Source organism: Mustela nigripes, chromosome 2, assembly GCF_022355385.1.
Source record: "Mustela nigripes isolate SB6536 chromosome 2, MUSNIG.SB6536, whole genome shotgun sequence".
Classification (NCBI taxonomy): Eukaryota; Metazoa; Chordata; class Mammalia; order Carnivora; family Mustelidae; genus Mustela; species Mustela nigripes.
The window spans coordinates 52,673,622-52,691,532 of record NC_081558.1 but is presented as its reverse complement, the minus strand read 5'-3'; the positions used below and the strand labels follow the sequence as shown (position 1 = coordinate 52,691,532).

The 17,911-nt window shown below is 45.6% G+C and overlaps 1 protein-coding gene across 2 annotated transcripts in view; it reads right to left on the bottom strand.

Moving 5' to 3' along the window:
* Positions 1–6,316, bottom strand: part of HRH1 (histamine receptor H1) — a 73,749-nt gene extending 67,433 nt beyond the window's left edge. Inside the window, exon 1 of one of the 2 annotated variants that reach the window (XM_059387902.1) lies at positions 5,973–6,316. In XM_059387902.1, coding sequence (XP_059243885.1) covers positions 5,973–6,201 — 229 coding nt within the window. In that variant the 5' untranslated portion in view covers positions 6,202–6,316. The remainder of the gene's footprint in view (positions 1–5,972) is intronic. The other variant, XM_059387903.1, reaches the window with a different exon arrangement.
* Between the last annotated feature and the right edge of the window lie 11,595 nt (positions 6,317–17,911).

Genomic DNA, 17,911 nt, shown 5'->3' with positions numbered 1-17,911 from the left:
AAAATAGCTTAGAGAAGGATAATTTAGTGTGAAATTGGAAACCACTGAGATAATGATGACCCCAAACCTTGTTTTCCTAATGTGAATAATGGGGTAACAGTCACTACCTTAAAACATTGTTCTGGGGATTAAGAGAGATGATCCAAATTAGCATAGCACCTTGGTGCTTTGGGTAAAAGAAGGTGGAGGGAAGACTGGGCTGAGAGGTTTGCCCGGATCTAGCTACCCCAGTGGGACAGTGGGTTGGGGGAATCAGCAGGAAGGGTGTGGTCCCAGGTCCCAATCTGGGGACTCCAGCAAACTGACATCACAGAGAGGGAAAGCCTGTCCTACCAGCTGGAAGACAAATGGTCTGTGGAGGCAGGTCCCTCCATTTGTGCACACCAGAGACTAATAATATATGGTGAGCACACTGTCTGCAGCCATGGGAATTTTAGAAGCAGGAGGACACTCTACCAAAGCTCAAAGGCATCAGACTCTCACCCTGGGCTGAGCTCCCTTCACCCAGGATCCCTGGTTGCAAAAGCCCTACCCAGTATCCAAGGCTGGGCTCCCCCTGCAGCACTCAGGTCAGCTGGGGCTCACAATCCCTGAACCCCTAACTGAGGCAGCCTGAACCTCTTGCTGTTAGGAAGTTCCACTTTGGACAGAGCTGAAACCAGCTGCCCTCCCCACCGTTTTCTTCAGCTTCTATCCTCTGGATCCTCACTGGTGAGTTCACCAAATAGTCTACAAAAACAACACCCAGCTTACACAATCTCTTCTAGAGAACTGAAGAACTGGGAACACTGCCCACCTCGTTTGACGGGGCCAGCATAACCCTGATACCAAAGCCTGACAAGTAAGCACCAGAAAGAAAAATCACCAGTAGATCTCGCTCATGAAAACATAACGTGCAAATCCTCAACAAAAAAAGTGAGCAGAAATCATCCAGTAATAATGATACTACAGGATGACCCAAGTTGGGTTGATTTCAGAAATGTGAAAGTCATTGTGCTTCACTGTGTTAACAGATGGAAAGAGGAAAATCATGTGACTATCTGAGCAGATGCAGAAAAAAACATCTGTCCATTTATAACCAAAAAGAAAAGGAAGGAAAAGGAGGGGGAGAAGGGGGAGGAAGGGGAGAAAAGAAAGAAAAAGAGTAAGTGGCAAATTTGAATTAGAAAGGGACTCCTTTAATCTGATAAAAATTATCTACCAAAACCTTAGACTAAACATACCTAATTGTCAACTGTGGACAGCTCCTCCATAATAACTACAAAAGGCAAGATGTCTACTATCACCTTTTCAATTCATTCTTGTACTGAAGGTGAAGTCTTAGGGCTATAAGGCAAGGAAAAAAGAAAAGAAAAAAGAAAAAAAAACTGAAAGGATTGGAAAGGAAGAAAAACTGTTATTTGCACCAGCTATAAAAAATCAACATACAAAACGCAAACATATTTTTCCAAAATGTAAACAATGGAACATGAAAATATATATGTATGTATATAATTTATAATGTATGTAAGATATCAAATAAGTAGGAATATATCTAACAAAAGATGTGCAAGACCACCAACGCAAAATTGGGAAGAAGTTAAAGATACCTTAAATAAGCAGAGAGATACCATGTTCATGAAAGATTAAATACTGCACTATCTGGCCCCCAGTGGGGCAACAGAAAGCTCTCAGTATTAGGTAGCAGATCAGAGCAAACTCGCTTATATTTTACTTCCTGCCGCTTCTAACTGTGACTCTGGGCATCCCACCAACTCCTCTGAACCTGTTTGCCGCTGTAAAACAGAAAGAGCTATTCTCCCTAGTTGTCAGGGGTCAACAGATATGAAAGCACTTTGTAGAGTGCTGTGTAAATACAGGGATTCTCATGACCTCTTGTTGGTCTGAGGGTGGGGAAAAGGTTCTCACTCTGCAGACTCTGCTCATCAATTTGTCACCAAGCGCTTTGCTGAGTGCTTATTCTGTGTGTAGCATTTCCTCACTCGGTACTCACAGCAACCTACAAGGTGGGTGCTATATTAACTCCATTTTACAGATGAGAAAGTTGAGACTCAATCTAGCAACTTGTCATTTGTATACCCATTTCTTCATTCATGAACCCCTTATGTACCAGGAGATAAGAATACCACGGAGAATAAGATAGAGATGGACCCTGCTTGACCAAAAGTGATAGTCTAGCTGGGAAGATGGCCAAAATTCGTACCACAACTAATGAGCTGGCAGAACCGAGATTCAAACTCAGGCCTATAGAATGCCAGAGTCCACGTTTTTAACCACTCCCTGGAAGTGTCTTCCTCAACCTCCTCTACTCCATTCCCTCTGTTGTGATGTACTGATTTCTAACATCCACTCTGCTGGCAGAGGCAAATTTCAATGGGCCTTGCCATGAAAGCTACTGCACAAATTGAGAGCTGTCAGCTTCGATCCCAGCCCATGTGATCCTCGTGCATTATCACTGGAGATTTACAGCAGGGAAGATGAATGCGTAAACGAGGGGAGGCATCCTGGCCCCCCCCCTCCCACGACATCAGTGACATTGTTCCCAACGAGTGTGCGCCTGAGTCCTCTGCCACCATTAGTGGCAGAAGTGAGTCACTTATAAATAAGATACAGGAGCTTTATTATAATTCCATCCTGAGATTCAGAAATGCTCAGCATCACTGTGAAAGGGAGGGCAGCAGGTGACTGGGGCTTGAATGATCCTCTGCCAGGTACATCCTTCAGATACAACATCTTGGATCAGGAGCAGTTACAGCTAATGCTCTGCCTGAATGCTAATGAGAATTACTTACAATTGCATGTAATTCTTTGCTTTTTTCCTTTTCTCTGCTTTTCCATCTAGACATGATTCCAAGAACCAGACACTGGGAAATGTGATTAGGGCCATTCTGCAGATGAAAAGACTAATGCCCAAGCGCAAAGGGTTAGGGTTCTAACCCTGAGGGCTTTTTTTGTTTTGTTTTGTTTTTAATCTCACCATTCTATCTTTAAGGGACAACATTTTCAGAACTCTGGTTGTGTCCATTCACTTGGAAGGTGCGCAAAATATCCCAAGTCAGTAGGACAATCTGAAAGCCAGCTCGATGGTGTGTTCTGTTGAGGCCTTTGCCTTGGTGAGCAGAGGACACCTTATGAAATGAATTTCAAACCTACCATGCACAGCCACTGAGAGGCCCAGTCTCAGACTTGAGAATGATCATGAAGAGAGCCTGGCTAAAAGATAGGCAGAACCCTTCACTTCCCAATAGAGAAGTCAGAAAACTGTCCCAAACCCCATGGCCCATTGAACCAAGCTGAAGTATGAAGTTCAAGCTACTATGTGAAGGAATGAGGTTCATCATAACAGGGATAATTGTGGTCATGTTCAGCATCTGCATCAGATTGCACTTTGCAGGGTGCCAGAAGTTTCGATAAGTCTGCCCCAGGACATTGAGTTTTGGGCTATTTAAAGCCAGGAACTGCACTAAGACTTCCCGGACACACACTTATGTCTCCCACTTGACAAATGAGAAAGCAAGAGGCTTGCACTGTGAGGCAGCTTGCAGACAGCAGAGTCAGGGTACAGAGCTGGGCCTGTTTGACCTTAATACTAACAATCATGACAACTAACTTTTAAATAGCACGTTAATGTATTACACATCCCATTTAAGTGCTTCGTGAATATGAACACAATTCTTTCAGCAACTCAGTGAGGAAGGTGCTTTGAATCTTCCTATTCTAGAATGAGGAAACTGAGGAAAAGAGAGTCGTAGCAACTGACCCAAGGCCACAGAGCTCAGAAACAGCATTGGGATTTGAGCCAGTTCCAGGGTTCACAATTTTGCTCTCCTCCCCATCCCTCCTCTTTGTTAAGGAAAGGTCATTCCATTTCCACTAGGTACAACTCACTTGTGAAAAGGAAAGTGTAAACATAGAATTCTGAGAGAGTCCAGGGGCAGAAGGTTTGGATATAAGTTCTTCCTCCCTTGGGCACTCAGCTGAGGGACTGCCCAGTCAGGGACTGCCCAGTCTCCTCAGATCTACAGGTTCCTTTGCAGGTAGCTTCAGTCTCCACCCGGCTCTGAAATCATGGACAGGGACTACTGGGCCATCTCTCGCCTCAGAAAGGATCTGCCTCACACTTGAAAATGGTACCAGGCTGTCCCTCCCCTGTCCACAGATCCTCTCTCCTCCAGGTGAAAGGCCTCTTGATAGAGCCAGGCAGCCTTGGACAGCCTTGGGCTCTGATGAAGCTCCAGCCAGCCCTGAATCATACTAGCATATTTATATAGGGCTGTCAGGGATTCCTGTGAATGATAACCCACTGAGCAGCAGGCCTACCGCAAGACACCCAACAGAGAAAAAGGAGAGTGGTGCACACACATCAGGGACCCTACTCTTTACCTTTGCTGCTGCCAGCCACAAGTAGGAGGGCCCTAAGGTCCCATCTGCAGCCTGAGTTTCACTGATAATCTGGAAGCAATCAAGTAAGATTTGGGTTCAATCCCAATTCTGCCAGAGACCAGCAGGACAAACTCAGGTAAGTTACTTAACTCCTCCGAGCCTCAACAAATGATCTGTTCAATGAGGCTTGTAATAACAGTACCTATCTTGTAAAGTTGCTGTGAGAACTAAATGGGATAATGCATAATGACACTATGATCGGTCCTCTCTCTCTCCCTCTCCCCGTCTACGCTCTTTCCTGGCTGCCAAGAATGGGGCTATATCAGAACCCCAAACCACCTTTCTTCCATGTTCTGGAGATAGACTCCATCTGTGCTCCACTCAGAGGGGCCTACCCCCCACCCAGGAATGAGTTACCCTAGTGCATTCCAGTCAGGCTCACATAGTAAGACAAGCACTGGTCCTCTCTTATTAAGTGCCAGTCTGAGGTGGGAGCCCCCTGCCGGAGAACAGCGATCCTGCCAGGAGCATCTCTGAACTATCAGCAGCCAGGCTGAGCGGACACCTCAAAGACATTGAAGGATTGGCGGTGGGGGAGTGGGTAGGAGGGCGGTAATCATCCAGAGAGAGAAAGTGGCTTCCATAAAAGAGTGCTGCGCTCCAGATCCTGCTCTTCACTTCCTTGTCTCCTTCCAGAAAAATCTAGAGCAACTTCCAGAATTTGGTCCCCTCTCACTCTTGCCCTGAAAGAGCAGCCCCAATGCGCTTTGGCAACCAAAATCCACACCCTGGCAGTAATGACAAACCATTTCTCCAAAGGATCGTCCAAGAGGTACATTGAGGATGTGTACATCCCTCCTGGGCTTGCAGCCTAGTCCCAGAAGGCCGCTGGCCGTGGTCTTGACTTTTCCATACTGGACGCTTGGTGACGTTGAACCCAGGGCTTGCCCGTGTGAAGTTAAATGATTTGAGTCAGGCCAACGGGGCTCAAAACCCTGGCTCTCTCTTTGACTCGGTTGACCCCCCCCCCCCCCCGCGCACAACTTTGCTTCAGTCTCAATTTCCTCTTCTGTAAAATGGGTGTAATTATACCCGGTTCCTGGCGTTACAGGGAGAATCCCAAGAGGTAATGGATACCCAGCGCCTGGCACACATAACGCACTTAACAGATGGGGTGGGACTGCGGTCAACATCCAACTCAGAGTCAGGGGCAGCTCTGGGAAAGCTGGAAACTCGCCCTCTCAGCCCCGGAGCCTGAAGGCAGATGCCCGGGGCGCGCACCCTGGCGAACCCCGTGGAAGCCACAGGTGTCTGCGCGTTGGGGCGCGGCGCCAGAACGGTGTATCAGGGAGGGTGCCCTGCAGCGAGCCGTGTTGCGGGACCCGCCCCAAGCCGCTGGGGTCCCCGGAGACCCCAAGCGCGCCCACTCCGCGCCAGCCGGCTCCCGCGGTCTCCGATGCTCCCTAAGGATGCCCAGATCCCAACGGCCAGCGCACAGCCTCGCCCCGCCGCTGCGGCCCCGCTGCGGTCCCTGCCCGCGCCCTGCCCGCGCCCTGCCCGCGCCCTGCCCGCGCTCGGTTCTGACTCACCGGCGCCGGCTCCGGGGAAAGTTTGGCGGCGCCGCGGGTGCGGCGGCCAGGCTCGGGGCTCCGCGGCGGCAGCGGCAGCGACGGCTGCGGCGGGGGCGCAGAGTGAGCGGACTGCGGAGGCGGGGCTCCGGAGGAGGAGCCGCGCCGAGGGGGGCGAGCGAGGGAGGGAGGCGGAGACCCAGGCCCGCGGGCCTGCAGCGCGGTCACCTCGGGCTCTCAGCTCCCACATCCGCCCCCACGCCGGGAGGGGGCGCGAACGGGCGCTATGGGGCGCCTTGGACTCTGATACCTTCTCGCACCTCCCGCCGCGCACCCCAGCCTCGGGCTCGGCGCCGCGGTACGTCTCCTCGGGGTTGGAGAGCGATGTGACAGAGGGTCAGAATTTAAAAAAAAAAAAAAAAAAAAGATTGGTCAGAACCCTGGCGAGAACTCCCCACCGCCCACTCTCACACGAGGGTGGGCAGACCAAAATAGGTAAGTCCAGATAAAGAAGGAGATGGAAGATGGAAAGTCAGAAAGGAGATGATGTTTGGCAAAGTCAACCACAGACCGAAGGATAGACAAAGACATACAGTGATAACCCACCTCCACTATCCTTGCTGGAGAGGCCAAAATAGAAACACAGACAGAGCCAGCCAGACCAAGAAACATTAAGATTGACAAATAGGCACCCTACCCTAGAGGTTTCATGGGGAACTAGAGAGACCTCCAAAGTCTAGAACACTACACCCTCCTCTATTTCTCTGCAGCCCCTCCAGATGAGCTCAAGTTTCAAAATTACAATATGTTTCAGTTAGCATCCTGTGCTAGACTGAATCTAGAGCTGGGGCCAGGAGAGGTTTGGGGAGTGGGGGTTATTCCTGGCAACTTGAGAATTCTTCTTACTGGCTGCCTTCATTTACAAAACCAGGGAAGAGAAGCAAAGTTTTCTTTCCTCAGTACCAGGAAAACTCCATCTGAACCTCTAAACAGTTATGACCTCAGATCTTATCTCAGTGCTTCAGAAGAGACACTCAAGTTCAGAGGGAGAGAAGGGTGTTGAGGAGGAAAGAACCCTGTGTTTGGAGTTTGAGGGGGGGGGCAGGTTTGGGGCGTGGTGGGGCTTTTAGCTTCCTCTGAGTAGAAAGCAATTCCACTTAATAGTGAGATCACATAGAGCTAGTTTGAGGCCCAGCATCACAAGCTGTGCGTGGTATGTAGTATCTTTCTGGCCTCCTGGACTACATGTGCAAAATGAGGGTGAATAAAAACAGCTGTCATGGTGCCATGTACTCTTCTAAGTACAACAGGTGCTTACGCATTTAATCTTCATGACACCCTGAACAAGTGGGAACGATAACTATTCCTAGTTCACAGAGGAACAGAGAGGTTAAGTAACAGGCTCAAGGTCACACAGCTGGTATATAGAAGAACTGGGAATCCACCCTACACAACTCAGCTACAAGGTCCAAGATCATAGTTACTGTGCTGCCATCTTCATCTCACTGGGGCTGCTGGAAAATCCCATGAGATCATTTACATAAGAGACTTAGCAAGTCCATAAATGGTAGCTCAGAGACCACTGAGCCTTTCTGCAAGTTAGGGATTAAAGGACTGGCGGTGATGCACAGAGATAGGAAACTTTAGGTTCAAGATAGCTGACAATCCATGTTATCATCCAGGGTACCAGTTCTGACATTCACTAATCAGAGAGGCAAGGGATTCTTCCCTTGTTCCTCTGACCAGACCTCTGTTGATGAGCAACCCTGCCCCTCTGGGACTCAATGAATCCATAAGCCCCTTTCTATTCCCTGGTGGTTCTCTAGGTCCTCCATATTTTATACTTTGCCAGATTGATGCCACTTTTGGAATTGAGTTAGCCCTTGGGGGAGCAACTGCTATAAATTCTAAGGGAAATGTAATCTACTCCCTCCTGCAGCTGTGAGGCTGATAAGAGTTTGGGGGGAGCTTGGAAATGGCTGGGCCCAGTCCCATCCCCTCTCATTTCTGCAAGTCAGCAAAAGCTTGATTATTTGGAGTGCCTCTCCAAAGTTTTACTTCCTGGGCTGGTTTTAGGCCTACTAAGCCCATAGTGATCACCATTTTTAGAAACATCAGCATTTTAGAACCAGCACGTCAGATATTATTTGGAGCCCTGGGTGAGCAGGGTGTGTGTTTTTTCATTGTGGCATTTGAAACTGATATATCATAACTCAGGCTGCATCCTGGGTGTGTGGGACGGAGGTGGGTAACCAACTTACTAATAACATACAGGTAGCAGAAGAAAAATAATTGTAAGCCTTTTGTTAACTCTTATCATGTGCCAGGCTCTAAGAGCATTAGACATAATTGAATACACTTACTCTGCACAACAATGCTGTTAGCAAGATACTCTTAGCTTCCTATTTTGCAGATGAGAAAAGTGAGGCACAAATTGGGGAAGAGACTGGTTCAGGATACACAGCTAGTAAGTCATTCCAAGATCAGATGGTTAGGAAGCAGCTGAACCAGGTCTGGAACCTGGATTGGCCTGGCTCCCCAAGCCTGTTCCTACTTCTGTGCTTTTTGGAGGCAAGCTAGAAAAGGGGGACTATTTGAGCCTCTGAGTCAAGATAGGTAGATGAAAGGTAGATGGATTAAGAAGGGTAGATGAAAGATATCTGCTCTACCACTGGTTAAGTCAGTGTTCGAGTTGCTTCTCTGAGCCTCAGTGACCTCATCTGTTAAATGAGACTAACACCTGGGTCATATCCAGGATTTTAATGATGATTCTTCCGGTGTCAGGGAACGTAAACCCAATTATAAGCAGGTTCAGCCAAAAACTGTTCTTAACTGAAAAATTTCAGAAGACATTTTGGATTCAGACATAGTCCATGCCAGAAGCTCAAAGGAAGTTGTCGTGAATCTGTTTCCCTCTGTGTCTTGACTCTGTTTTCTTTTGTGTCTGCTTTATTAGAAGGCTGGGTCTTTCCACAGACAAGCAAGAATAGCCCATTAAGCAACCTCAAGGCAAAGAGATCACTTCCTTCCCAATACTTCCAGCCAAAATCCCAGGGTTGATCTCCATTGGCCTGGATTGGGTCACATGGTCAGACAAACGCATCCCAGCTGTTCTGATTAGCAAAGCCTGAGTTATATGCCTGTGGCTAGAGTCAGGGAATGGGGTCAGCCCCAAATAAGTGATGGGTCCCTAAAAGAAAATCAGGGTGCTATTAGCAGAATAATGGGAGCATTGGGCCTGGACTGGCACAGATGTCTAGTTTCCCATGGAACCATTATTAGGATTAAATACATTCATGTGTGTGAAGTGCTTGGCTGTGGTGGGTGCTCAGGAACTGAGACCTCACTCTTGGGAAACAGGATTCATGGCCCACCAAATCCAGGCCAACTGCTTCCTCCTTCAAATGGGGAAACCAAGAAGGTCCAGAGAGGAGAATGGCCCAGGTGGCCCAGGGGATCTGCCACAGAACCCAATCATAGAAGCAATGTCCCTTGAACTGAAACAAATTCCAGTTAAAAGTCTCAGCTGAGAAATTTGAGATTGCTCACTAGCCAAAGGAGTTTTCTTTGCATTTGCACAGGGGACACAGGAAATCACAAAGTCCTTAAGACCCAGAGGACATGAACACAACTTATGTTGGACTCCAAGACCGTGCAACAAGCTATGGACGGGCTGATGGGCAGAATGCCCAGTCCAGCTCCCCACCCAACATGTTATGAACTCAGCCATTTCCTCTGCGGACTCTGCACTCTGGTTGCAGAGAAATCCAAGAGGTCGTTTTTCAGATAGCTGCCCAAAGAAGGCAAGATGGCCTTTCTCTTGTTTTATTTCCTGCTCAGTTTGTAAGAACAGATATTCGACCTTCAGGGCTGAAGTGGGCCAAGGAGCAAGAATGTTATTTAGAATTATCAAAATTGACCCTTTCAACTTGGCCCTGATGCAGTTCCAAAGTTTCTGGCCTTGGGCCATTAGTGTGACTTCTCCACTCTAAATTTAGTTAGACTGGCATGCTGTGAAGCAAGGTGAGCAAAGAATGAGCAAGAATGGCAAATATTAACCTGGAGTAAGACTGACCCCTTCCTTCCCCTCTTAAGTAAAGCACATAGGTTTGGAGTGCACACCGCTAGCGGAAGCATGAATTGATATAGACTTCCCAGAGGGCAATTTGGAACCAAATGTGGAAGACTTTAAAAACATTCAGTCTACTATTCCATGCTCGAAGAGTTTTTCTTGAGAAAATAATCATGAATATCACCAAGATATACATCAAGATGTTCATTGCAGGACTGCATGTAATAGGAAAAGAAAATAATCCAAATGTCTAACTATAGGAAACTGGTGAAATAAATTATGGTATACAGATAGAATGGACCTGTTAAGGTCATCTTGGATACTATAGAATTATGTGAAAATGGGTGATGATATGAATATTAAGTTAAAAGGGCAAGTAACAAAAGACTGGTATGTATGAACTCATTTTGTGAAAAAGTGTACCTATGTATAAAAAAAACTCAATAGTTGGGACGCCTGGTAGCTCGGTTAAGCATCTGACTTCAGCTTGGGTCATAATCCCAGAGTCCTGGGATCGAGTCCCACATTGGGCTCCTTGCTTAGCAGGGAGCCTACTTCTCACTCTGCCTGTTCTGCCTGCAGCTCTCTGTGCTCCTGCTCTCTCTGACAAATAAATTAATAAAAATACCTTTAAAAAAAACCCTCAATAGTTGTATAAGGCATAGTGGGAAGGAGTGGGATGCTTTTGGTTTTTACTCCTCTGTATTTCCTAATATTTCTTTAGTAAATTTGTATTACTTTGGTAATTAGGTAATTGCCCAATAACTGTTATAAAAGGATTTATGTTTGGTTTCCTTTTAGAAAAGCACTTTCACTTATTAAAAAATCACAAACCAGAAGTGAGATTAAATTGACCTATCTCCCTTTCTCTCTCTCTCTCTCTATCTGGGTAGGACATGTGAAAAGGAATGGGGAGCTTAGGGTGGGAGTAGCAGCAACAGATGCAGGCCAGGGAAGTGCAAGAAGGTTGAACCAGGAGGCTATGTGCTATGTGTTCTATTTGCTATGTGGCCCCAGGCAAGTCACTCAGAGTCTCTGGGCCTCAGTTGCCACATTGCTAAAATGAAGTGTTTGGTTACATTATCTCTGAAGTTCTTTCCAAGGCTAAAACCCTATGTATGGAAAATGTCTGTGAGCTCCAATGAACGTCCATATATGTTAGGGGAGAACATGTATGGTCTAGAAATGGGTTCAGTATAAATTATTTTTGCCCCTCTAGCCCTATACGACTATGTGAAAGCTCTGCTTAGCTTTACCATTTCTTGGGAATTGGCAAATTCCAGGGGAAAACACATGGAATGCTGGGCCTACCTCCATGAGTTCCTCTTCACTCTGGGATCTTGATCCTTCAGGTCTTGGCTTCCTGGAGAGCTCTTTGATGCCTTCAAACAGATTTTTATGTTCATTTTAACAGTTCTAGCTGGGTTTTGTAGTTGAATATGGAGAGCACTGCTCTCTAGAAGCTAGTTTTCTTGCGCAGAAGAGGAAGTTTGGTCCTATATTATTTAAGTAAAAGTGGCTAGTTATAAAACATGTGCATAGTGGGATCCTATTCATATGCAAAACAGGTCTATGTGTTTATGCAGAAGAAACAGTGAAAGAGTGAAAGCTACCTACAGCTTCTATCTCTGGCTGGGTTTTCATTTTTTTAATGGTTAGCTTTATTCTTCATATTTTATAGAGTGGACTCTGGTAATGTCTAAATTTCCTCATTTAAAAAATGAGGAAACTGAGGTCAAGAACATGTAAATTCATGTCAATCAAACAATTATTGGAGGATTGCTGTGAGCAGAGATCCATGCTAAGGGGCTCCTGGGGCATCTAAAGAAAGGTAACACCTAGTCACTTATTCCTCCATCTCAAGTGTCTCCAAATGTGCTTGACTTTGGGATATGAGAATGAAGATGACAAGAATCTGCCTTCGGGTATTCTAGCTGTGGAGAAAAATATCAAAATAAACCTTCCCAGGTATGCCGTGGAAAATGCTAAAGGAATAATGTGGCAGAGACCGTGCTTGACCTGTTAATAACCATTCTTTCAATATCCAACCAAAAGATTGGATTTCCCAGCCTCTCTTGCAGCAAGGTGTGTTCATATGACTAAATTTTGGCTAATGAGATGTAAGGGTAAATGTTGTGGGGGTTAGTGCAAATTCTTTTTAAAAGGAACTTACAAAAAAAAAAAACACGAAAAAGCAAATCTTGTTTCCTTTTTCCTGCTGCTTGGGATGTAGATGCAATGGCTGGAACTTTAGCAGCCATTCTGACCTATGATGTCACATTGGGAAGGGAGCCCCATACTCAGATGATGGAGCAAATAAAATAGCCTCAGTCACTGATACCATGGAGCTGCTATACCAGCCCTGGATTGTCTATTTCCATACTTCTTTTATATAAAAAAGAAACTTATTTTCCTTATCACCCCAATATTTTGGATTTTCTCTTTCATACAGATAAACCCAATCCTAACTTACAAAAATCCTAAAAATTACAATTTCAATTCACAAACTCACGTAAGCAAGAAAGGTAACTTTAGTTTCTATTACATAAGCTCAGTCTCCACTATGATCTCCCATTTCAGGTGGGAGTCCTTAATGGTAGTTAAGTTGGGTTTTTCCTATTTCTCTGGGGGTAGTATGTCAGTTCTAAGGATCTTGTGGGAACACACACACACAAACACACACACACGTGTGCATGCACAGACACACACACAGCGCACTGCTATATTATCTCTTGTTCCTGAGTCTCATTTCTTCTCTCAGCTGCTCCCAGGGTCCTTCCAAGTGCACAGGAGCCATTGCTTGGCTCCCACAGCCCCTGGCGCAGAGAGAACTCTATTAGACATTGAGGTTCTTCTGCCCAGCCACACAAAGCCATTTTTATGCCCAAGAGTATGCTTAGGAGAAGAGTACAGGTTTTTCTACACTCAACTTCTCTGAAGTTATCTGGAGATTTTGGGGCCCTTCTCCAACCTCAGGGCCATCTCCAGAGAAGGGGCAAGTTCAAGGGTCTTGTACCATCCATCTCCCCTTTTGTTGCAGCTCCAGCTCTTTCTCCTACCCTTGTCTCTGTCAACATTTTAAAATAACAAGGTAAGTGATTCAACCAGCAAAATCCAGTTAATTCAGAAATAGCAGAGGAATTGCAATTTGGGACAAGCAAACTATAACAGACCATAAGCAAGTCTCAGAACAAAGGAGGAGTGATTTTTATAGAAGGAAAAAGGGAGTGGGTGGGATTGTTTTGAACAAAAGTTCATTACAAGAAAATGAGAGTTTGAAGTGGGGGTAGTCTCTCATTGACTGCAGGCAAGGGCAGCTTGCCTTTGCCAGACTAAAAAGAAAGCTTCCGGGGGCGCCTGCGTTGCTGAGTGGGTTAAAGCCTCTGCCTTCGGCTCAGGTCATGATCCCAGGGTCCTGGGATCGAGCCCCACATCGGGCTCTCTGCTCAGCGGGAGCCTGCTTCCTCCTATCTCTGCCTGCTCTCTGCCTACTTGTGATCTCTGTCTGTCAAATAAATAAATAAAATATTAACAAAAAAGAATAAATAAAAAGAAAGCTTCCTTCTTCCTGCTGCTCTATGCAACCTGTGACCATGGATTCCCTACTCCAATTCTGAATTCAGTTTCCCTAACATGTTTTCACATCTGGAAACTCTTGCCTAGTTTCAGAGAAGTGGAACCTTCCTCCTAAATACACTGCATTTCCCTGTTTTAATCATGTCATCAGTATGTAAGAACCTTTTCCTGTAGCTCCTGAGACCCTAGATTTTTGAAACCCAAAAGGCAGGGAAAGATTTTGTTTTCTTTCTGAGGTCCAGAAAAAGAAAATAGCCTTGAGGCAGTAGCTTAAGATAAGATATCTGGGTAACAGAAATTAGCAGGAATGCAAAACAACTCCAAGAGCTTCCTCCATGCCCCTGTCAGAATGACTGAAATAAAGACGAGTGACAACATCAAGTGTTGGCCAGGCTGTGGAGCCCCTAGAACTCTCTGACACGCCTGTTGGAGATGTAAAATGGCACAGGCACTTTGGAAAATTGCTTGGCAACCTTAATAAACATAAATATGCCTTATGATCCAGAAATTCCACTCCTAGGTATGTCTTCGAGAGAAATGAAAACATGTCCACAGAAACTGCACATAAATCATAACAGTTTTATCCCTAATAGTCCAAACTGGAAACAACCTAAATATCCATTCAAACAAGAGTTTGAATAAACAAATTCATTGTCTGGGATCCCATACAGCAATCCAAGTAGAGGACCTATTGCTGCCCACAACACAGAAGAAAAAAATCATTATTTTGAATAAGAGAAACCAAATGCAAAAAAAAAAAGTGAATATCATATAATTCTACTCATATGAAGTTCAATAACTGGCAGGACTAATTTACGGTTTTAGAAGTGGTTACCTCTGGGAGAGGGATGGGGAATGGGACTATTATTGACCTAGAAGAGGCACTGGAAGCAGGTGCTAGAAAAATTCTATACTTTGATCTTTGGGATGGTGACACACGTACATAGATAGGTAAAAATTTTAATATCTGTGCATTTTAATATGTAGAAATCAGTTTTTAAAATTTTATTTTAATTAAAAAACCCAGAGGCTAATATTTCAAAAATAATATGCTACCCTGGGTGCTATGACAAGGTAAACACATAGCACTCTATGCTAGCCCAGGGGGGTGGGTATTAACCACACTGTGTATGGGGTAGGTGTATGGATGGAGGGCTCCCCAACGAAGGCTTCCTGGAGGAAGGGATGGCTCAGCTAAATGTCAAAGAGTATGAACTGAAGGTTAAGCAAAAGATGTCTCTAAGGGCATTCCAGGCACAGAGGAACTGCATGCAAAGGCACTGGGTGAGTCCCATGAGGACCTGACTGGGGGTGAGAGTGGGAGGATAGGACTGCAGATGGAAGCAGCAGTCAGATCTGATGGAGCCTCATAAGCCAGGTGGAAGCTCAAATGGGGAGGGCCTTAAAAGTTGTGGTCAGATCTGAGCTTTAGAAAAGCTCCCTCAGGAGGGAGGGAGGACAGTGGTATAGAGGGGGTTGCAATAATCCAAGAGGTTTTCTTCTAGGGCAGAAGAAAAGGGGACTGGGATTGAGGGAAGAGCTTCCAGGGACACTGGGGAGAAAGGCTTTGCCAACTGATAAGATTGGCAGGAAGTTAAAGAAACTGTCAAGATCTGGCCTTTCATGTCAGGGAGGAGCCAACTGCTGAGAAAAAAATCAGAGGAGGTAACATCTGTAAGTTTTATAGTAGTTGGCTAGATGTACTTTTGCCTGTCCAGTGCCTGTTTCCCCCTTTCTCTTATGATAGAACCCTGCTTTTTCTACAGAGAACTTATGGCTTCCTAATCTCAGGTCATGTGCCTAAAGTGGGGGTGATCCCACCTCTCAGGTGTAGGACATGTGACACTGGCCAATCGGCAAGTTCCAACTCTCTGGTGGAATGCCGTTCAGGGATTGACACATGACTCAGACTGATCCAATGAGAGCCCTGGAAATTCTGCTGGAACTCTTGGCAAAGAATCCCCTCCTTCCTTCTAGGTTTGCTGAGCTGGTGGACTGGAAGCCTGAAGCTGCTGATGGCTCTTTTTGACACCAAGAAGGGGGAAAGGCTGCCTGAGAATAAAGCCAGAACTTGAGTAAACAGAGCCCTATGTCTGATGATATTGCTTGGACTATTAGATCCGGCCATGTCTGAAGACTAACCTGTACTTTTTTCTTTCCTTTTTTTTTTTTTTAAGTGAGGTTTTTTTTTTTTTTAATTATTATTTGAGTTTTTTTAGTTATTTATTTGACAGAGAGAAAGATCACAAGTAGGCGGAGGCAGGCAGAGAGAGAGGGGGAAGAAGGCTCCCCACTGAGCAAAGAGCCTGATGTGGGGCTTGATCCCAGGGCCCTGAGGCAGAGGCTCAACCCACTGAGCCATCCAGGTGCCCCAAACCTGTACTTTTCACTTTAGTGAGCCAACGGCTTCTTTTCTTGGAGTAATTCTATTTGAGTTGGGTTTTTTGTCACTTTGAGCTGAGAGAATTCTGATGACCATAGGCGCCACTGAAAAACTTCACTTAGTACAGAGCTTGTTAGGAATGATGTAAATGCTCTGGAAATGGATAGTGGTGATGGTTGCACAACACTGTGTATGTTCTTTTTTTTTTTTTTTTAAGATTTTATTTACTTATTTGAGAGAGAGCGAGAACATGAGACAGGAGAAGGTCAGAGGGAGAAGCAGACTCCCCGCGGAGCTGGAAGCCCGATGCAACACTCGATCCCGGGTCTCCGGAACCATAGACCTGAGCTGAAGGCAGTCGCTCAACCAACTGAGCCACCCAGGCACCCTGTGTATGTTCTTAATGGCACTGAATTGTACTCTTAAAAGTGATTAAAATGGTCAATTTTATGCTGTGTGTATTTTATCACAATAAGAAAATTTAATAGAAACTTTTTAAACAACATGTTACTAGTGAAAAGCAACCCATTTCCCATTGAACAGGTAGAGGGCTCCTTTGATGCACATTGGATCATCTTTATTGAAAATCATCCAGAGGCTTCCCATCCCACTTAAAATTCAGCCCACACACCTTCCCAAGGTCTATAAGTCTCCTTATCCTCCACCCTTGTACCCTGTCCTCATGTCTCACCCTCCTCCCTGAGCTCACTACCTTCCAGCTATGCTACTCTCTTTGCTGCAGACAAACACAGAACAATATTTTGTCCTGTCTTGAAGCCTCTGCACTTGATGATTCTTCTGCCTGGGATACTTATTCCATGCCCCCAACCCCAGGCCAGTCTTTCCACAGTCACCTCACCACCATTCTGTACTCAGTTGCCACCCTTCAGAGAAGCGTACCCTGGTCAAAGTAGTGGTCCCTGCCTATCATTTCAACCTTCGTGGTTGTCATAGATGTCTGCAGTGATCTTTTCCTTGCTGGTTTGTTTATTGTCTTATAGTCTACATTTGAATATAAGAGAGTAGCTAGAGGGCAAGAACACTAGCTTGTTCCCCTTTGTGTCCCCAGCACTTAGAGGAGCATGTGGGCCACAGTATGTGCTTTATAAATGGTATTGAATCAACTATTTGCACAGGTAAGCTCCTTACAGTTAATTCTGCAAGTGGGGAAAACTGAGCCCAGAGAGGTGAAGGGATTATCAAGGCATCCTACAAATCATTGTCAAAGACAGGACTAGACCCAGGACAACTGGTTCCACATTCAGTTCATTTTCTGTAATTCCCCTCCACCTCTTTTTGCCAAAAGACTTGTAAGGCTTGAGCGATTTTCCCCTCTGATGCAAGCATATCAGAATAGAAAGAACAGTGAACTAGAGGCCAAAAGACTTGGGAGCTGGATCTAGCTCCGCCATCCACACACCTTTCAGACGGGGTCTCCTGGAGGACAGGGGCTTTGCTAGCACCCAGTGCACTCACAGTACAGCAGGTACTTAGGCAAGTTTTCTTGAATGAGTAAGTGATTGCTTGCATGAAAAAATGGGTGTCAACAAAGAGTGGTGGTTAAGATCTCTGAGTCTGAGCTAGATAGATTTGAATTCAAATCCTGGCTATGCCACTTCCCAGTTGTTGGACATCTGATCTCACATGAAGAATATATTTGCCATCCTCTGTGATAGTTGGTCTCCAAGACGGGTCCCAATGACCCTCATCCCCTGGTATTTATGTTTGTGTGTAGCCACATTCAATTAGGGTTGGCCTGCACTGATGCACAGAATACTGCAGAAGGGACAGCGTGTAACTTCTGAATCTAGATCATAAAGGGTACTGCAGGTCCTTCTAGGACTCCTGGATGGTTCATTGGGTAAACCAGCTATCACATTGTAAGGACACTCAAGGAGTTCTGTGGAAAGAGGGACCAAGGCCCCCACA